Source organism: Paralichthys olivaceus, chromosome 11, assembly GCF_024713975.1.
Source record: "Paralichthys olivaceus isolate ysfri-2021 chromosome 11, ASM2471397v2, whole genome shotgun sequence".
Lineage (NCBI taxonomy): Eukaryota > Metazoa > Chordata > Actinopteri > Pleuronectiformes > Paralichthyidae > Paralichthys > Paralichthys olivaceus.
The window spans coordinates 10,438,804-10,461,276 of NC_091103.1; the positions used below are offsets into that span (position 1 = coordinate 10,438,804).

Genomic DNA, 22,473 nt, shown 5'->3' on the forward strand with positions numbered 1-22,473 from the left:
AGCTTAATGGAGAGACAGAGAGACTAGCTGGCTGGCAGAGAAAGAGTGAGAGGTTGAATTTTAACAAGCGTCTATAATAATGGGAAAGAGAGTGAAGGAGGGAGGGAGCACGGAGGAGGAAGGAATTTGCTAAAAGTGCTTAGCTATATCAGAGTTGTAAACTCTGTCCCCTCGTTAGATGTGTGGGAGGCCCGGAGGTTACAGGAAGCGGGCCTGTTACCAGAGGGGGCATCATGGTTTCTTGAGCAAGCTGGGCAGAGTGGGTGGGGTAAGTGAATGCTCGGTTCTCCATCAACTGCCAGAGTCAAAGTATCTGTGATGGAGGCACTGAACCCTGTAATAAAAGTCAGTGCAGGAATAGAACTGGGGTCTGCACTGTGTCTCTAAGGCCTGATCTGACTGCAGTGTAAAGTTTAAAACCCAAATCTGGTCTCATGTGACATCATAGCATATGTGGTTACTTAAGACACACAGAAATGCTTTTTCCTAGTTAAGGACAGCATCTTATGGAGACATTCAATAAGCCATAGTATCCTACCTGTACAAGACACAAATAGCTTGTAATAACTGTAGAGCTTTTATTGGTTTATTGAGCGTGGCTCCAATAGAGTGATAATATTGGCTCCATTGCTGCGAAACAAAAGGTCAAATAAGGGCAGAGCCATTAGATTATTAGCTTGAAAAAAAAGAATGTCTTTCATTTTTAAGCATCCAGAGGAAAGGCTGTGATTGAGCGTACATACAGCCATTGCCAGGGGACCTCTGAACAACTAATATCAACAAAAATGATCAAGATAGCAGCCTAAGCACACAGACACATAAAATACATAAAAGCAACACAATAAAAGAAGAAATGTACACAGGCCAAAGCAATGCTATAACTTTAAGATTATTCAAAACAGCAACATGTTTCCTTAAGGGCAGTTCGTAAAAGACCTTCAAAGAAGAAAGTGATTCTAAGGTAATGCTATTTTGCAGCTCATTTCATACTTGGGGTGCATGAAAGAAAGTCGTTTTACCGAGCTCTGAGTGCACTCTGGGGATATTTAGAAGGACTCAAGTTGAAGATCTAGCGCTATAGTTGCTGTTTTGATAAGATAAAAGGCTGGAGATATCCGTAGGTAGTTTAAATGACAAAGTTTCCCTCTTTTCTATCTGTCATGTCCAAAATTTCTTACAAAGAGATACGGTAGATCCTCACTCTTCTTCCTGAGATGAAAATATTTTATAAATTGTAAAATCTCCTCATATTTTACCCGCAAGAAAATGCGTTATTCTCCCCCTTCGCACTTGCAGATTGGAAGTGAATGGGAGGCCCCACTGCTACTTTTGCTTATGTGTCAAAATATCTGTTATCCATTATAGACATAGTGACAACCAAAAAGCTTTTTTGGCACAAATAGGAGATTCGATTGATCTAACCTTTGTACACATATAGTATTACAGCAATACTGGTCCTATTGGAGTACTAATAGAAAAAACGAACATGTTTCTTTTTTACTTTGCTCTAGTAAAAGCCTAAATGCAAACAGCCTAAGGCTAATGAGGCTACTTGCATGTGAAGTACTGTGTGTGAGGAGTAAAAGAGATGGATGGAGCTAAGGGATGAGAAGGGAGAATATTTGAAGGGCACGAAGAATATACCCCTCTGAGTTTTAAAGATATAGAAAGAATATACAGTACATTGCCAGATTGGAGGAAATGGACTAAGTAGGAGGAAAGGATATAAACTAAAAGTATCTACTTGTAGTCGCCCCTCAAGGGGCAGCTGTGAGCTGCTTTTTGAAGTCTCTCACTGAATTTGGCAAGATTAGACTGGGAAGGAGGGATTAGTGGTGGGTGGTGCTGAGAAGTGTAAAGGACACAGGTTTGCTGCTTAAGTGGGGCAGCAGAATTGTCTGACTATAAAGAACAAAATCAGAAAGTACACGTGTATCCATTCATCCAGGAGTCTGTTTGTCCATCAGTCCATTTTTCTCTCTGTCTGTCCATCCATTCATCTGTCCATTGATCCATCCATCTATCTGTCCATTCGTTCGTTGGTCCATTATTAGTAACAGATAGTCCATCTGTCTGTTCTTTCATCCATCCATGCATCCATCCATCTATACATCCATCCATCCATCCATCTGTCTATCCATTCGTCCATCCAACCATGTATTCAAGCATCAGGATAAAGGTGTACGACTGAAAAGAAAAAATGAGACACATTTTCCTCATTCCATATTACTCCTTTGTCTGTGCTCCAGCCCAGGGCCTGTGGGTCTATCTTTAATTTTTATTTTCTATCATATTTGTTCACTGATTTATTTATTATTCCTTTGTGTCCAGGACACCGATCGAAATGTATGATCCTTTGTCAGCACTTGGTCAAAAACTTCAACCAAACACAAACACTGAGGAGGAGGGTAGCCTTTCAGGTAAGACACATGCATGCACACAGCTACATACAGTATACTCCAACACACATCTGTATGCCCATGAACATCTTTTAATGCTGAAATTCAATTTTGACTGGTCTGACAGCTGTGTGTATGCCTCTCTGAAACACAGAGATGAGAAAAAAGAAACAAGTCAGGACAGAATAGTTTGACCTGCATGTACACACACACACACACACACACATAAAAGTAAAAAAACACTCCCTCTCAGTGGGTTTGACGTATCAGTGCCTGCCCATTCATCCGTGCTGGTGTGATGTGTAATCACTGACTGTGATTGTGCGGGCAGAGGGCTGTTAGAGGCGGCTCATGCCTGACAGGTTTCACTCTGTTGGGTAAGAGATGGTGCTGGGGAGATGTGGATAGGGTTTGGACTCATCAGTCGGGGGGGAAAGCCCTGGCTGTTGGACTGACGACCAGGGCAGCCAGGAGACAAGTTCAACCAGGTCATCTGTCCCCTTCCACACCTCTGGACTCTGGACTCTCCCATTGCTGTCCATCTAAATAGTTGTGTCTTTCAAATGTTGGAGTTTGAAATGGTTCTCAATAGATCCCTAAAGAAAAGTTCAATTTGCGGAGAGGCAACCATAAAAATAACTCAAATTATTTCAATCCTTGTAGTTGAAATGTCTAAGGTGTATATTATAAATTAACAATACCCCTTGCAGCTCTCCACTGAGCCTGCTCTTATAAATTAGAGATGCTTAACAGCCTGAAAGTTAACACGATGCCTCTTGAAACAGATGTTGGCTCCTAAACATTACAACTTTTATAGAGAGGCAACTTTGCTCTTTTATCACCTCTTGCTCTTTCTATCCCAGAATATTTGATGATGAGTACCAGCCAACCATAAGTTTATCTTTATTTCAATTCTTTCTCTGTTGAATTCCTAACACTATGCCAGAGATTATACCATGTCCACAGTGTACTACATGTGAGTGTACTGCATGAGGGTCCAAATTGAGTCACATCTTTGGTCTTTAATGGGCTTAAAAGTTCATTCAGAGTCATTTAATTTAGCGATGTTTCGACCGCAGGAACTTTCCCCTGTAACTAGGAACCTTTGCAGGAACGCTTTGCCTTTATATGGCAGGACCAGGGTCTCAGTAAAGCTCTGGGCAAATTGTTTTACTTCCCAAAATCAATTCATAGTTAATGTTAAATTGAATAAACCCAGTATTCACAATGTAGTGATTGATATTCCATTGTTTTAGTGGTACAAAGATGTGAGGGAGAAAGCGTTGTCTTTGGGAAATGCAGAGTTGTCCATCAGCTGATAAACCATTCCTGCCACCTGCTGCAAACTTTTCTAAAGCATGCCAATTACAACAGGTTGCAGAGTTTCTCCTCATCTCCTGCCTTTGAATATGAAAGAGTGGGCTATGTGTGTGTCCATGAATGATGAATGACGAGAAGTAGTTTTCTGGCATCATGTCGGGAGCACTCTCCTGTTTTAAATTCTAATGTTCCTGATCTGTCAGACCCATGCGGTGATGTGATGGGAAGATTGTTAGTAAGAGAGCAACAGAGAGAAAGAGATAGGAAGGTGCCATAGACAGGTAAGTTGCAGTGGTAAAACAATGAAAGAATAACTCGCTGGAATTTTTTTTACAGAGCAAGGAAATAAAAAGAAGATTTGTAAATTCAGTTGTTACAGTTATTGTCAGAAAGATATTCAAAGGAACATAGATATCATATTAATGTCTTTATGCAACGGCCAGTGGCTCGAGGCATGATATCTTCGGGGTTCGGGTTGTCCATCTGTCTGTAAACGAACATTAGTCCGTTTGTGGGCACAAATGTTCACATTTGATTTGAGTGGTCAACGGTCAAGGTCACAGTGGCTTACAAACATTTATTCTCTTGAACATGATATGTAAAGTCTGCCTTTAGGGAATTTCATCAAATTTTAACAAGTTTCCACTTGGACTCAAAGTTTAACTGATCAGATTTCAATTAAAAACAGCGCAGTAATTGTAGTTAATATCCACTATGTGTTTAAGAACTTAAATAACATTATGACCTGAAACAATCTGATACATGCTTGATTTAACAAGCACATATCACATAGACATGCAGGTACCATAGATGACCACATGTGTCTACAGCAGGGTAGCGTCAGCTCTGAGGGTGCCGTTCATCCCCAGCTGTGTCAACAGCATCTGTCAACTGAAACCAGATCAAAAATTAATAAAGACACCACAGTGCAGCTCTGTGTGTTTGTGTGGCCTCTGATCCCCAGAGGATGAGGGGATAGGAGAATAAATTACCCTGTTGGTATCAAGATATCCAGGCATACCAATACCTGCTCTGTCACAGGAAAGAAGCTGTAAGAGACACTGGAGACATTACCAGAAAAAAGCACTGAATACATGGTGTAGTTTTATATGGCATCACTCCACTAATTTTAGGAAATATATTAATGCATATTAAATATGATGTATGTATTAAAATCCAGTAAAAGAATATCTATATTTTACAATGCCTCTGAAAGCTGAGGGATTTTGAACTTGGAAGTAGATGTGTCAGATGAATAAAATACAGAAAGCAACTTTCTATTTAATTTCTCTTAAATGTATCTTTAATCAGACCCATGTCCATCATAATTCATTGAAGTTTGTCCTGGGTCACCTTCAGTGCTTTCAAAATATATACATAGAAAAGTTCAGTAGACAAGTTGACTGATGCAGAAAGTTGAGAGTTGACCTAAAGGTCAAACAGAACTCTGGGGGGTTGTTGGCATGGGCTGTGATTGATTCATTGTTTGCATGTTTCATGATAAATCCTCCTGTCAATGCAAATGTTGTATGATAAATGATGTAAACCTCTGGGATGATGTTAAAATTGACTCGACTTCATTATTAAAAAACAATTTCATATACTTACCTATACTTTTAGTTTTCTTGCTTTAGCTTTAAGGAACAAAATAACAAATGCCCACACACAACATGACTCTGTCCCTCTTGACTTTTTTTTACAGCTCAGGAGAAGGATTTTCGTCACTACTGTGCATCATTGTTTGCTGTCCCTGTCAGTGGGGGCGAGACTCAGGCTCAGCTCACTGCACCTGAACCGTGCCTCGTCATAGAGGTCCTGGATGAGGTGAGAATGACTGAAGCATTTTGGTTTTAAAAGCAGAGTTTAACCTACATGAACATGCAGACTGAACCTAGACCAAGGAGTAGCCACACACAACTTAATCACACAATAGACCTCATAGAAAACAACATATGTTTTGTTTCCATCTTTCTCTTACTGGCTCACTCACATGAACTCTTTTATTTCATACAGACGGACGGAGACATGAATGGAGTCTCTGCTGAACATTCTACTGAACAGAGGAGGAGCAACAACATAGAGTAAGAATCAATATAAAAAAAAAACATATCTACTCTGACTTCATCACATACCTACTGACATTGGCATGTGTGATGAAAGCAAGCACACGTTTACCCACAGAAAACTGTTGATTTACAAAACAAGCCTGACAGCATCTGTATTTATTATCGACCATATCTTCCACAACAATCTTTCAGCATGTAGTCAAGAGAATATACTACAGTAACAGTCTCTGCCTCTGTGAAATAGGTGTTTGAACTGTCTAGTGAACAGTGTGAGTTCAAGGTCTGCTCGCCCTGTACCAAAATTATAGCATAAATAATTCAAGAGGCTCTTTAATGTATTGCTCACCCAGAGCATGTGATGCAATGATATATCAGTGTTGTACAGCACTGGTGCAGGGCCCATCAAGCTGGAGTCTCAGCCAATGAAACAAACTGATTCTCCATAATGATTGACAAGATTTAACACCCTGATTTTACAATTGATGTCTGTTGAGGGATAAATTGTAAGTTGAAATCATGTTGCCCATTAATTTTCAGCACCAGTTTTGAATTTTCAGAATTATGAGGTAACAAAATAAAAATTCAAAGCATCGTGGTAAAGGAGTAATTTGTGAACATTTATAACCATTGAATTAACTTTGTTGTTTCTTTTTGAGGAAAGAAAACCTTTCTCATATCATCATATGAGCATCTTGTTGTGATTATCTTGACTTTTTAGAAAGAGCAATGATGAGTGGAGTTTAGAGTCTAAGGAAATACAATAAAAAACCTACTAGCATGCATTAGTAATCAGTCAGTGATAATTTAATGGGGGATCATTTGATGCCATTTTTCACATGTTTGTTAATACTTGCTGGGAAAGTTAAATAAAGCTATTACTGGATGGACGTGGACGCCTATTTTCCCCACACAGGGATCGCTTGTTTGAGCAAGTCCCCAACAAAGGAAGAGTGTTGATGCCTCAAACATCCGTGCCTAGCGGTGGGTCCTCAAGAGTCAGCCGCTCCTCTCTCAGTCCAACACGACCATCCAGTCAGTCCAAAGCACCCGCACAACCTGAAGCAGCTCAGAAGCTCTATCCATCAGAGCCTCAGACTACCAAAGCAGATCACTCAAAGAAAGGTAAGTTTAACAAGTGTCCAACAACCAACTTACAAAAAATTAATTGATATGGCATATTTTTTTACAACAAAACATTTTTATAATCTATTGAAATTCAAAGCACAACATTTGTCAGGACTGCACTTGAGGAGGAATGGATGGAATCTGTGATATATGAAGTTGTTAAGTGAAGCCACAGTGAGAACAAAACTGAGAATCAGTAGTAGAGAAAATGTACTTTCTCAGATCAAGGTCAAGTTCAGATCTTGTTCTGCCATGTTACATGAACACTGGCTGAGTGTAAAAGACAAAGTCAGAATTAGACTGTGGCTGTAAAGTTGATCAGTGAAGTCCTCTCATTGGCCTGGGTAAATGTAGACTACGAGTGTTGTGTTGCTGTAAATGTTTCTGTGTAATTTTAGATGCTGCAGCAGTTTAGTGGTGTATGATGTGAGCTGATTCATTAAAATGCATCTGCACCCTCTCCTGTGGTTCTCCAGTGGTCATCCTGCTGACTGTGCAGCTGCTCCCTGCAGAGCCTCATCTCAACAAGACGTTCTTTCAGTCACTCTGCAACAAACACTCAGCGTTTGCAACTGTCTGTTTTAACACATTTCAGTCCAGGTTTGTTGATCATTCAGCTGGTAACCAATGAACTGTAATATCACATGGCTGCAAAGGTGACCCGTCATTTTATAGTGTGAAAGTACTTATCTTAATTAGTGAGTAAAAACAGATTCTACAGTGTCCTCAGTCCAAATGTTAGATTTGTATTATTGTCTCAGGGGAAACTACAGTGTTCAGCAAACACAGCCTATGATTCTGTGCAGCTTTTTGCCCAATTAAAAACAAAAATGGAAAGATGCCTCCTTTCTGATCCTGTTCTGAGTCTAGTTCAAAAGCTGTTAAGCAACTGTTTTTATCCATATTGTATCCAAATTTAAAGTCGAATTAGAAATACTTAAGTATACTTAAGTTAAAGTTTACTCTTATGTGTATAACTCTTCACGAGTGTCACTAGTAAGATATTTCTTTAAAGCCAAAGCTCCATTTCCTAAAAGCATCTCAAGGCAGAAACGATCTTATGTTGTAAATCATTTTGTGTCATGTTCCGAGGAGCAACCACGAGCTCTGGGAACTTGGGATGGACATTTTTCACATTTTGTTGACAGACTGTATACTATAGTCTAACTAATAGTGTACTGTACAGACAAAAGTTTACAGGCTGGGAGACGTTCATTAGAAGAAGATGTACACTAATGAGCCAAATCATTATGACGACTCAGGTATAGAGGCATACGTTAGAGGATACATTAGACTTGTGGTTGTATAGTTTAGGCTCATTGATGTATAACCAGGTAGCGATAATTTTGCATCAATTACAGCAAGGAAATGTCTTTATATACTGCTTTTGGTCTGAGAGGTAAAATAAAAATGTATTCATTCATGAGTTGTTTGTTCATGTTGTTGTTTTAAATTCAAATAAGATCAACGAGTCATTTTCATTTCAGTGGTCGCATTTCAGATTCAATATACAATATATCCCAGATGTGATGAAGTCACAGAGCTCTCATAACATATTGTCAAGCATGGATTTTTTAGACTTTATTATATGACTAGTAAAGATAGACAGACAATGTATGGAGAGAGGAGGGGGGTAACATCCAGTAAATAGTCCCAACAGCGGATTTTGAACTAGACTCAGACCAGGGTCAGCTGGAGACATCTTTCCATTTCTCTGTAGTTTCCCCTGAGAAAATATTACAGATGTAAGATTTGGATTGAAGACTGTGGAAAACTGTTTTTACTGCCTCATTAAAATAAGGTTTTCCACACTATAAAATGATGGGTCACCTTTGCAGCCATGTTTAACTGGTTACCAGCTGAATATTTGTGTTGCAGTGAGAGTGACTGAAAGAACGTCCTGTTGAGATGAGGCAGGGAGCAGCTGCACAGTCAGGGAGCAGGATGACCACTGCAGCACTGCAGGGGAGGGTAAAGAAGCATTTTAATGAATCGGCTTACCTAATACATCACTAAGGTGCGGGAGCATCTAATATTACACAGAAACATTAACAGCAACTCATTAACTCCTGAGACACACACAGTGTGGATTTACCTGGGCCAGGGAGGAGACTTCTCAGCTAAACAACTTTACAGTTAAAGTCTAATCCCTACAATTTGACAAAATTAGGAAATAGAAAACCTTTTTTCCAATTTTATATTTTGCAGACAATTTATATATAAAATTGAACGGATAAGTTACATGTGATCCCAATGTATGTTTACACAATAATAGATGCCTGAAAGAGGCAGAGTATGTGGTCGCAGTGTCAATAGTTAATCAATTGAAAAATAATTTTAAAAAGTGAAATACAAGAATTGGGTCTGGCTGCATATCATATGTCTGTATTTTATGAAATAAGCTGCGTGGTATGTGACAACACCTTCACCTCAGAGAATGTAAACATCTGTATTGAACCTTGGCCACATTGAAAAATACAATGAAATGAATTATGCGTTGCAGTGTAGTAGTAGTGAAGGACAAACTTAATAAGAGAAACATTCCTGTGTTTGCATGTGTGTTTTTTTCTTTAAAAAATATATGTGACCACATACCTGCAATATCTAATATCCTAACTATGTCTTGTGTTGTCTTTTGTGCAGCATTACCCTCTAACAGTATGCCAACAGCATACTTCACTGCTGAGACCCCAAGGACATCACAGACATCAATCAAAACACCAACCTCAAAGTCGCAAAAGCCCAATTGTTCCACCACTGTCCACAAATCAAAAGCTGAGCATGGGTCACCCCCATGTTTGTCCTCATTACCACATCCCCAGGCTAAGATCCCTAAATCCTCCTGCTCCCCTCTCTTATTTCCACCTGATGTCTTTCCTCTGGCTACCACCAGATCACCACTCCCGAAACAGCATCTCTCCCCTTCTCCGTCCACACCCTTCATGCTGAGGTCTACATTCACTTTCTCACCATCAAGCTCCACTGAGTCAACTTTGTTGCCCAAAGTTTGCCATTCAACCCCATTACATCAAAGCTCACACTCGTCTCTGCTGCCAGAACGACACCCATCTTCCACTTTATTCCCAGAATCAATCTCTTCTCCAAAGCTTTTTCAATCACCACCAAACAATCTGGAGTCCCTAGAGAAATCCCAGCATTCCTTGAGTGACCCAGAGTCTCTCTCTCTAGATAATCATTTCCAGCTTCCTCAGTCTTCCAGGCCAAACCCACAACCAAAATCCCTGGAACCAAGTCAGTTACAAGAACTCCCAGCACCACTAAGCACAACTGTAAAAGACCTGTTAAGTTTATCTTTATTCAATGAGTCCGCACCAGATGCAAATTCTAGACATACGTCAACTCCAACATACGGGGATCCAGTTTTTATGTCTCCTTGCTTCTTCTCTGGGAACCATGAATCAACTCTGTCTCGACGAGATACACAGTGTATACCCACACTTTCATCAGAATCCTTAAATGTCACCCAGAATCATCCCTTTGCTTTGAAACTGAAGGAGGAAGAGGAGCTATCAGTGGGTAAGTGAATTGTGATAATGAGCTGTCTGAATGCGTGTCTGTGTATTTTTGTGTGCTGATGGTGTGGAACTGGTGATAAGAGCACCAGTTATTCCTGCATGCAGTCTGGTTTTAGCTCTGGTTGGTGGTTGTATCGTCGCATTTAAACTTCTTAACCAAATGATGAACCACAACTCAGTGATTGTTGTGTGGTCTGGACTCAAAATGTTTATCTAATTTGGGGGCAGTGACAACAACTGAAGTATCAGGTGCTCTGCCTACTCCCTTCAACAGGAGTATATGGCGTAGCTCCTCTCTGTTTACATCAGTATTCACACATGTAATCAGAAGTCAGTCCTGCCTACATCCACATTAATGCCAATGATACATTTCCTTGGACCCTCTCCAGATTCTGGTCTCTCCATGAGGCTCCTCATTATTCTTATTCGCCAATTCACACCTCATGTAATTAGCAACTCTAACTCTGATGGTGTAATTTGGAAAAAACATTTCCACCTTAACTTAGAAATTCACTTGATAGAGCGCATACCTCTGGCAAGGTCCAATAGGTCCGTCCAGTAGCTTTTAGCATAATCCTGCTAACAAACAAATGCTGGTGAAAACAAAATATAATGAAAAAATTGGGATCTGGTACAATTTCACCAGCAAGCAAAGTGGAAAATGTTTTCATGTAGCCAATTTTATACCAGTAATAAGAATATCAATCAGGAAATATACATTTACTCTACAGTGTATTTCCATCCACCCAAACATACTGCATTACTCCTACCAGTATACATCAGCAGTATGAAGTAATGGTTATCTCATACAGTAATTTGATTCTGCAGTACTATGCAGTGAGATTTTCAGAGCCAGACAAGAATTTACACAGGCCAATATTTGGGTTAGAAGCGTCATCAACCCCCCTACTCTCCCGCAGTCAATCCAGCAGGGGATTCAAATCTTTTAAAATTAGTTTAAAATGGACTATTTGTCTACTTTCCTCCTGTAAGCCCTGCTCCCCCATATCCTCTTTTCCTCCATTCATCCATCATCTCTTTGTTTTATTTCATCCTTAGTTTCTATCCTTCTCTTGCTTCCCTTTCCTGCAGCTCTTTGACCAGTTTGACTCTAAAAGCTTCCTTCATCAACTTATTAGGGTTTGATGTGAAATGTCAAGGACACTCAGACCACATTTGAGTTTTTATGTTTCCTTGATGTTGAATTAAATGTTGCTTCAGTGGTTAAAAGGATGATTAATCAATGTCAGTGCTCTTACAATCCACTCTTATAGTGGTGTTTGAGTCATATAAATACAATGCTTGTTTTTAATACTTTCACAGCTTGAATTATGTATGTATTTTATCCTCTAAAAGTTTGTGTCTGTATTTTTCATCTAGACAGTGGAGATGAAATGTCCAGCGACAGTCTTGGTCTGACTCCACACAAGGACGGCTCCTCAGATGAAGAAGCTCCGATGCATGGACGTTTAACAAGAGGGAGATCCAGAGAAGAAGAGCAGGGGAATTCTGCCACATCTCATCTCGGAGAATCCTTTGTTCCTACAGATGCAGACATAGAAAAAGATCTGCAGGCTGAGGAACCAGAACATCTGTCACAGCCATCCATGGTAACACATTTTTATATTCCCACATACTTTGTTCTTCTTTGAGGTGGAAACCTTGGGCCAAAGAGATGTAATAGCAGTATTTTTCTCTGGAGCACAGCAAAATGTTTCAGCAAAAGTCACTGGACTCAGCTTTTAAATATGTTTTTAGGTGCTTGTCAATCTGACAATCAGCCAGCAAAATAAATTATTTCACTGTGTGTGGCCTAATAAATTGACTTTCAAAATAGAATTTGGCTCATTTACCACCAATAAAACATAATTTGGGACCCAAAAATTGAATTTCTTGCCTGTATTATAACTAATGATATTACAGTAGTGAAAAACATTTGATTGCCAGTAAATCAATAAAAGAATTCCTAAATATGCTGTGAAATTTGTATTTGAAATATCTCGGGTATAATAAAAGGTACAAATGGGCAACTTTTCGGAGTTGTAGAAGTTTTACACTCACGTCATTACACAGGACATAATTACTGCATAAAATGAGCAGATTTAACGACATCCAGTTTGTCATTGTTGCTGACCTGATCTATTAGATAACATTTGTGTCGCACTAATTACTTTACATTATTCATCTTTTGCTCTGAGACACCTAGGGGCTGTGGTGTTAAAAAAGGTGCGCGCTGCCAAGGAAAGAGAAAAGAAACAGAGGATTAAAAAGACGCCCCTTGAATGGTCCCAAATGATCTGTCAGCCATTTAATTGTATGAATCCTTTATATACTGTGACAGAGGAATGAAAAAAATAGGAGGTTGGCGATGGGCGTAGAGCTTTATTAAAAAGCTGGAGGAAAATGGGGTTCGTGATTGTGAAGATGGTGGTTATCTTTGGCCTATGGACCTAAATCAAGCTGCTCCTAATATGATTAGATAATGATTAGGTATTTTTTTTCCATCTCTCGACCTCCGTCTCTATGTCGTTGGACCTGATATCTTCCCTTGTCCTTCTTATGCTATCTGCTAGCTGCCTCTATTTTTCATACATTTTTTTGTCTATTTTCTGTTCCCTATTCTTTTTCTTTCCCCCATTTCACCATACATTTCGGTCAGAAAGGTCCCATGCTATGTCATTGTTATGCCATTCTTTCATTCGCCCTGTCTTCCTCCTCTTGTCATTCTCAGCTCTCACTCCCTCCTCACTCTTAGCAACAATATTCCCTCATGCCTTCCCTCCTATTATTTCCTGGCCCATCTGCAGCTCTCTCTTGCAGCGCTATGGCTGGCATGCAAATGCATCAGATTCTAATCTTAACTAAACAGAGTTTCCTCATTTTACAGTCGTCTCACAGGAGGACACTTGCGTGGGAAGAGCGGCTGGCCCACCAGGGCGTTGTGAGATGCTCTCTGCAGCTCCAGGGGTTAATTAAAAATCAATTCATCAAGTGGAAACAAAGGAAACAGGGAGAGAAGGGAATAATCTCCAATGAAAGAGAGTGGCTTATTAAAATGCATTTACACAGTCAAAAAATGAAAAACCTACAAGTTTCAACACACTTACCTGTCGAAATAAAAGTTAAATTGATATTGAATTTCACTTTGTCCCTTAAACTGATTTTGTTAGGATAGAAATTGAACTCAAGCCACGAGACCACAATATTAATTACTTATTCCCCCTTTACTTTCTTCACTCTAATGTCTCTTCCTCTCTCTTTACCCCCAACACTCCATCGTGTCCCCTCCTCAACCCTCTATAATTTATTTCTCCTTTCAATTTCTCATCTTTCTGTGTCACTCCCTCCACTTATTCCCTTTGATACCACTCACTCCCTTCTCCCTTCCATCTGTTTCCTTTTCCTCTTAGGTGATGCACAACTGGAGTGCTGGGTCCGGATCAGAGCAGTCTTGTGATCTTGAGAGGTTTTCTCCTCTCAGTGTGGATTTGGGTTCTGGTTGCTCCAACTCGCCAGAACACACAAGCTGTGACGCACTGCGAACATGCCAAACTTCATCACATGACTCAGACCCAACAGGTACGTTAAAGATGCTAAGTATTTGTTTGTGTACGTTTGCGTGAACTTTTACATACACATACACTTTTTTCTTCTCTCATGTTTTCCAACAAACTGCATCAGATTCCGTAGCTGCCTCCCTGTGCTTCAAGAGATTAGATTGTAAAGATTACCTCTGTGTCCAACTTTTGCCTGGAGATGCTTTCCAATTTGCAAGCGTTATTCATTTCACAAAGGCCTCATAATAGGATTTAGAACAAATACGTAAAAATGTAGAGCTTACAAGAGGGATGAAAATGAGTTTTAAACCCAGAGGAGTGTTGGCTGCACAAAACGAGAGATGGGGGACAACACCGATTTACTACTGGTGGGTCCCAGGGGAGCGTTGCAAACATTCCTTTTCATTTTGAGTGTGTTTGTGTGTAAATGTGTATGTCTTTGTCTGCACATCGGCCTAAGCCTGTGGGCTTCTTTTTTTCTGAATATTTAACTATATGTACTGCCTCAAATTTTTTAAACAGCAGGTGTTGTGTCTTTCTTCAAATGAAGGTAGTGATGCTTGCATCCTTCACGTGTTGTCAGTGTAATGTCATTTATTTTGCAACAGATCTGAAAACCTATTTAACAGAAAATGCCAGGTAACTCTAAAATGTCCGGAGCCCAGTGCACTGCAAATCTATTGGGAGCTTTTTGTATTGTCATTATTCATGCTACTTTTTTCTATATCACTATATATTTTTCATTATTTCCCATCATTACCTCTCTCCTTCAGTCAACTGCATAGACACTTTGTTCCATGATTTTTTTCTCTCCATCTCCTCATTCTTTTCAATGTCAAGTTTCACCTTGAACTACACCGGACAAATACTGTTGTAACAAGATGGTTTTAAAATCATCTGACATTAACTGTGTCTGTTAGACCAAATAGCCGTTGAGGAAAGTGCCTTGAGGTAAATGATAAATATCCTATTTTTGACTTCAGCCCGGGCATTCGGAATTATTTTTTAGGGCTAATGAATTGTAAATTGACCTTGTCTGTGAGGTGTGCACACTGCGCAACACGGCTGATGGAAGTCGAGCCCGTGCCTCCAAATTGCTTCAGAGTTAAAGCAATAATATCTGGAACCAATCAGATCCAATCAGATGCTGTAATTTGTCCAGCCACACAGTGCTCATTACACCTTGTACTCGCGTCCAAGGCTTTGTGATTAAATGCATTAAAAACAAATGTTGCTTTCTAGGAAACATTTCATATTCATACTTTTGTTATTTCTTCTGCCCAAAATGATCCAGTCATCATTTTCTCTTCATCGGGTCTAAAAGCTCAGCTTTTCTCTGTGTCATTGTCAAGACTGCGTTAAATGAAAGAGGTCGACCGTGAGACTCCCACAAGGGCACCACCACTGTCCAACTCTCCATGCAGCCAGCCGCTCGTCAAAACATCGCACTGTCTCTGCCACCATCATTAAATCTCCAAAGTTAATGACAGAGAAAGGTTAGAGAGGAGGAATATCACCTTGACAACACTCCACATTCGTTTATTTCCCTCCATCTCCCCATCTGTCTCCTCTATTTTTCTCTTTTTTTCTTTCCAGGCAGGGCTGAGGTCCAAAAGGTTTTAATATGTCTCCTGCTCTACCTCTGCAGCTCTTTTTCCTCTCTGCTCTTCCTCCCTGTCACTTGGTCAGTCGGAAAATGAGGTTGTTAGTGTGCAGGTTCTGTCTTGTGTGCATCCAGTTAGAGAGAGAGAGTGAGACAGGAGACAGACAGACTGACAAACCTCCACAGAGAGAGAGAGAGAGATAGAGAGAGAGAGAGGGGAGAGATAATGGCAGCTCTATGTAGACAAGAGATGTATGATGTGGTTAAAAGCAGACAAATTAACGAAAAGACAGGTAGAAAGACAGGTAGACAGCCATCCTCACAGAATTTCTCTCTCTTGTATTTTTAAATCATTTGTTTTCCAAAAAACTACTTCAACCCTCTCAGTTTTCTGTTCATGAGTCAATAATCTGGAGAACTTACTCCTCTCCTCCTTTCCTCATTTCATTTACAGCTGATTTAAACTAGTTAGTCGACTCTGCATCCTGTCAATATTATCAATTGATTGGCTAACCACTGGAGAGACAGACGAAAACAGCAGTGATTGCATTGCAGCTGTCAGCATTGGCTGAACAGACTTGTTAGCAATATTGCTTTGTTACAGACGCTGCTCCTGTTTTATTGAATCAAATATAATTAATTACATTTACTTTTAGGATAAAATCATTTCACCATAAAGATAAGCCAGTTTTATTTTTTTAGATGATAAACAGCCATTAAAATGGAAAAACTAAATTCTATAATTGACAGAGGCATCGCAGTGATGCATAATCAAAAAGTTTTTCCATCTGTATGTTCTGATCCACTTTCTGGTTAAAGGATGGTTTTCGAGTGTTTTCCTTGTCCCGCTCTGCTTCTATTCTCCTGCTAGGGCCTGGGCATACATAACTGAATTTAGCAGTAGCAAATTATCCCTTCCCATTTCACTTCCAATCAGCGCAAGCGAGGAGGCAAATACAACTTTCACTTCCTGTGGGGAAACAATTTGCAGTGTGCCTTCGTGTGGAGTTCCATTTTAGTGAACTTTGCCCCATGATATTTGCTTCACATCCATATGTTTGGCCGTGTCCCCAGTGTGTGCTGCTGGTTGGTCAGGACCTCCTGCTTTCCTGCTCTGCGCGCCATTCTCCCACACACCTCTTCCTCCTTCAAGCAATCATCCACTCAGTCACCTTCAGTACTTAAAAAACTGGTCTGATCACCAGTTCCTTGCCAGAACTTGAATTTCGTGGATTAAGCCATACTTTTCATACCATTACTCTATATCTTGCACTGCAAAAACTCAGCCCCTGCCCATACACTGGATTCGCCCTCACACTTGCCCTTACACTTAGTTTTGTGGGTTTTTGTTTGCTTAGTGTGTTCTGCACGTTCTTTAAACTCTAACAGATGCAGATAGGTTGTAAATTGCATACATTGCTGTTTACATTTGCTAGCTACAGGTTCAACTGATAGCAGCGTCACCTTGCCTGATCTTTATGTTTGGATCATATTTATCTGGAATGCAGTTTCTCCAAATGTTTCCTCGGGCATGTGAAGGGCAATGCAAGAATATGAAAGTGAATAAAGGGATGGAAGCTTTTAAAAGCTTCTGGGTGGCTGCAGCTCAGAGGTAGAGCGGGTATAATGGCGAAAGGGCTGCACATAGATGCTCTGTATGAATGTGTGTGTGAATGGGTGATTGTAGAGTGGTCATCAAGATTCAAAAAGACTCATTACGCAACCATTAACCTTTTAACCTGGGACAGACATTGGTAGAGACATCAAGATATCAAATTATTGAAATTTATATCATATTCTAAACTTTAAACACTTACACTACTAATCAAAAGTTGTATGCCAAAGAATTAAATAAATTGTCCGGGTCACACTCAAGCTGAAAGATCATATAAAACAGATTAACAATGAACTACGTTAACCAAGTAAAGCTTTCCTGCAGCAATTAAAGTAAATTAATTCATTTCATTTCTTTCTTTTCATTGTACATTTGGACATTATGCATTGTAAATGTCATTTGATAAATCATACATCCTATGACACAATGTACATTACAGTAACAACTGGAGAAATCTGACCGGTAGTGTAATGATGGCTGTTCCTTGTGAGTTGTTTCGTTGTTGGTTTTATTAGATTCTCTTTCTTTTAGGATCAGAGTCAGAGTCCTGTGGACCGAGCAGTCGCCTCAGTACCAACTCTGAGAGACAGCTTGTTTTCAGAAAGATGGAGGACAACAACACGCAGCCAACTGGAATTCAAATTTGCTCAACCACAACTACCAGGAGAGGAGAAATATCAGCATATGAACTAGGGACATCTGGTTAGTGTATGTGTGTGTTCACACACTTGTGTGTGTGTGTGTGTGTGTGTGTGTACACAATCAGGCACACTGAGCATTAACTTTTACCAATTTACTCTCATACATTCAGAACTCCATTTCATACACAATTAATACACCTCGTTTCTGCTCATAGCTTCTCACTCTCTGGTCACAGAACATGCAGGTTTCTGAAAGAGATTATTCTGTATCACTCTCAAACACTAGCAGACACAGACATCATACACACACACACACACACACACACACACACGTTGGATTGGGAGTCCGTCCAGGAATAATATATATATGTCCCCTCATTACTTCCTTCACTCCCAGAAAACACTGCAGTAATCTGTTTATGCTGATACACACATGCATCTATTTTCATTCACACACACACACACACACACACACACACACACACACACACACACACACACACACACACACACACACAGACACACACAGACGCCCAAGAGAAAAGACAATGATCTGTTTTATTCAGATATATCTCAGCACCCCAATGCTAATCAATTCCCTTCCTCTTTCCTTCCTCACAAATGTCACTGTAAACACCATGTTTGCATTTCATTTCTCTACTCTTCTTTTTACACTTTTTCAGCTCTGCTGTTTTCGTCATGAATCGTTCCTACTCTCTTACAACCTTGAAATCCTTCATTTTCCTCTCCCTATTTGGTTCATTTGTAGTTGCATTAAGTATTTTATCTGGGACTCCACTATGTGCCAACAGAACATGATTGATTTGAAATGATTGAAAATTTCTCAAATGCATCAGTTCATTTTCAACAACCTGAATCCGATGAGGAATGTGTGTAGTTGGACAAGACAAACATTAATATAATACAGCGGGATCATTACCTTATTGTTTAATGGAGGATGTGATTTTCAATCATTCAATGTAGTATCTTTGCTATATATGCCTCCATTAATAGTTATACATGAGGGAAATGTCCTAATAAACCAACTGAAGTCGAAAACATCAGGAAATACATTATATTCTTGTGTTGTGCTTGGCTGCTCAAGTAAACAGTTTTGAGAGAACGAGTTTTTTTAGTTCTCTCAAAACAGAGAGAAATCTGTGTATCTGAAGTAGAAACAAAAGTACAGAGCTCGAGCTTTTGTCTCACAGCAGTTCCTTTTACACACATTATTTGAAACTTTATATATACTGTATATATTCTGTATGACTGAAAATAAGAAAAAACTTTATAGGTCCCCTTAATTCAAAGAAGGACACCTCAACATGTTTTCAGTATTTTTAATTCCTCATGGGAACCTGTGCACAGACGTTTTGGAAAGTTGTGTGTGTCGTTGTGCAGCTCCAGTGTTCTGTTTGACAGCGCGCTGAAGAACACTTCTCACCAAAACATATGTGCTCTGACTCCCTTGTGCTATTAATGAACATCTTGAAATAGCTTTTTGCTCCTGAGCATCTTTGTCAGGTTGGAACTCCTTTTCAGGTTTAAAGCACTGGATTTTTACATTTTAGCTGTAACACACCAAATCATGTGTGCTGTTAAAACTCCCATAATAGAGTAATTCATCCCTTGAAAATGATACATATGTCCTGAAGCTACAAATATATTGCACATAGAGAACATTCAAATAGAGAAAGATTGAAATCTGACCTTCCTTGAGGAGGCAGTTGGGAGAAATCATATTTTAATCTTTCTCTAATTTTACACTGAATCCATTTTAAATCTGTTAAAAAGCTCTTTCAGGACATTCAATCTAGATACATGCCCTATCTACCTTGAAGTGGAGGCCGATTAAATATACAGGTTTGTGTATTTGTGAGTTTACGTGTTAGCAGCACTGATACTGCATTTATCATTCCCCATGCTGCCTGGTTTGACAGTGCTAAGTGGAGTTTCTGTACCAGGCACGGGGAGAGTGAGGAGGAAAGGAGGGAGGGAGGGAGAGGTAAGGAGACAATGGTAGATTGAAAGAATGAAAGACTTAATGCTGGAGGTGAAACTGGTTCGACAGCACGCAACAGAGGAATCAGTGTGCTGTACACGCTCACGTACACACCCACACCATCATAGATTCTCGACGGGGGCTGCGATGTAATTTACAGTGAGCAGGTGGGGATGGATGTTCAATCTGATTCAATTTGATGTAGCTCACAGTAGAGTGGGATGAGACACCACCCATTCCACTAACTGTGGTGATCGTTTCTGTCTCTCACCTTCGTTCTCTGATCCCTCTCCTGTCTACCTCTCCTCTTATCTGTTTCTTACACGCACACTCTGTTTTCACTTCACCATATGTCATCGTATCCATTTTTACATCCTTCCTTCTATCCCTCTAGGCACAGATACTTTTATCCACTTTTTCTCTTTTTCATTTTTATTCAGCGTCAAACTGGTCCAACAAGTCCACTCCAACTCTTTCTCACCCTACAACGACGACCCCAAATACTCCACCTGTGTTCCCCTCCTTCTCTCACTCTCCAGCTCCTCCTCGCTCTGCCTTCCGTTTTCGTCCCACGTCGGCCTCAGAGTTGGGTACAGTAGTTCGCCCGTTGTCCCAGGCAGCCCAGGAGATAATGGACATCTGTAAACTGGACCAGACAGGTTGCGAGGACCCTGACCTGGACACAGACACAACTGCAAGCATGCTCCATAGCCTCGAGCAAGACCTCAAAGGTACAGATGCCAACAAACAGTATAGGTAGAAGTTATGCATTCAATCACACCATCATGGTGTGATAAACACCTTACTTTGCATTTGATAATGACAATCAAACAAGGCTGTATTAAGCCCTCAAGGTTTTAAAATAAGGTCATAAGCATTATCCTCCTTTCATGTCTATTTCAGAAACAGAGACACAGGCTTCATTACTTGCTGCAGTAAACAGTGGAAGACAATCTCAGCAGGGGAATCAGACACCGACACGGTTGGTAAAACACGCACACCAAACCGACTTCTTTCTAAAATTGTGGTTGCTCAACACACATAATTTACATAACCACATGCTAAAGGGTAAACTCAAGTCTGATTGTTATTTTTACTTTACCTGGAAATGTCAAAGCAACATTGTTTAAGTTTTACCGAGCAACAGCGCCCTCTGTAGCAACGTGTAGTGATTCATATTGTTTGGTTCCGCGTCTGAGCGATTGCTTTTCATGTAGAGGAAAAAAAGCCTGTGAGTGTGTTGACTGGAGCTCTGACTGTGTAGTCCCACTCACTGAACCGAAACACCACTGAACGCAGGATATTTCCCATGATCCCCGGCTTCCTGAACAACAAGTGCCACCACTGTACGGTACAATGACACCAAACTCTGTTAAGAATTTCAAAGCTGATTTAATGACTTTAACGATAAGTCTTTTTCTAACTGATCTACAGTATTTTCCGCTGGGTCTGTTCCCTCCAGACATTTTACAGAGTTTACCTTTCGTCTGTACAGGTCAGACACATTCACAACAACAGGAAATGTAAGATATCTCTCAGTATTGTGTTGGTTATGTGTTGGAAACGTCAATAACACTCCAGCAGGTTTTCCTGCTGTATTCTCAAATGGGCTCTTTGCATTCTCACTCACAGCCCCTCTGGAAATTTCAGGAAAATGTTTGGACTTTTCTGAAAGAAGCATTTGATAATCTGTCAGTTGGAAATCGTACCCGCTCACAAAAGTTACATAGACCAAGACCAGACGTTCAGGGTGAGGAGTGAGAATGAGAGCTGCACCAATCTCTTTATTCCAATACAGTGAACAATCAAACTACATTTTGAAGAGGCTATTTTAAGGCAAAAAGTTTTATAGTGTTGCTCAAATATGTCACAGCTTTAAGCTTTTAAAATAAGAGCTTCAACTCTGGGTATCTTTCCATTTCCATTCCAGTTCGATCCTCCTCAAAGACAAACTGACTTTTTTGCTGTGAGCATCTGACTGTAGCCTGGTGACTTCCTGTTTTCGAACTCTTGTCTGTTTCCTTTCTCCATGAGAGGCATGTAATCCATTGCCCTGTCCACATCCCTTCTCTCCTCTACCATACCAACGGTCACGATGGGGGGTAATCCCTCTTTTTTGTGCTCCGTCAATCCCGCTCTCTGTCGGATATGTGGAGTGTGTAATGAATCGTTAGCCAGCAGAACGACTTTAGCTTCGACGACATGTTGGACATCGGGGGCCTTAATGTGCTGTTCAATGTGTGTATGTGTGAGATGGAGAGAGACGGCGTGTCAGTGTTTTCTTCTTACATATCAGAAACTGAGTGTGTTGGGCTGCTCTTTGTTGATGTTTTGTGTGTGTGCGTGTAATGGGCATAATCTGTGCTAGAGGCCTTGTGCTGAGCAGAGCACTGTGAATATCACATTGAGATGTGTAATAACCGGATTACCACATACTACACAGAGGGCTCCCTAAATAGCTCCTTCCATCTTTCAAACACACACACACACACACACACACACACACACACACACACACACACACACACACACACACACACACACACACACACACACACCAGTTTGGGTTACCTGTGCCAGTTTTGTTTTTTAAATCTCATTACTCCATT

At 40.2% G+C, this 22,473-nt stretch overlaps 1 protein-coding gene across 5 annotated transcripts in view; it reads left to right on the forward strand.

Moving 5' to 3' along the window:
* zbbx (zinc finger, B-box domain containing) overlaps nt 1–22,473 on the forward strand; it is a 318,314-nt gene that overhangs the window by 30,059 nt on the left and 265,782 nt on the right. For 2 of the 5 annotated variants that reach the window (XR_011244525.1, XM_020094882.2), the window contains exons 11-20: nt 2,332–2,420; nt 5,422–5,543; nt 5,733–5,800; nt 6,699–6,907; nt 9,554–10,447; nt 11,827–12,056; nt 13,857–14,025; nt 17,753–17,923; nt 20,305–20,595; nt 20,768–20,846. Coding sequence is in view for 4 of the 5 variants with exons in the window: in XM_020094882.2 (XP_019950441.2) it covers nt 2,332–2,420; nt 5,422–5,543; nt 5,733–5,800; nt 6,699–6,907; nt 9,554–10,447; nt 11,827–12,056; nt 13,857–14,025; nt 17,753–17,923; nt 20,305–20,595; nt 20,768–20,846 (2,322 nt within the window). In the remaining variant the exon portion in view is untranslated. The other 3 variants (XM_069534306.1, XM_069534308.1, XM_069534309.1) reach the window with 3 other exon arrangements.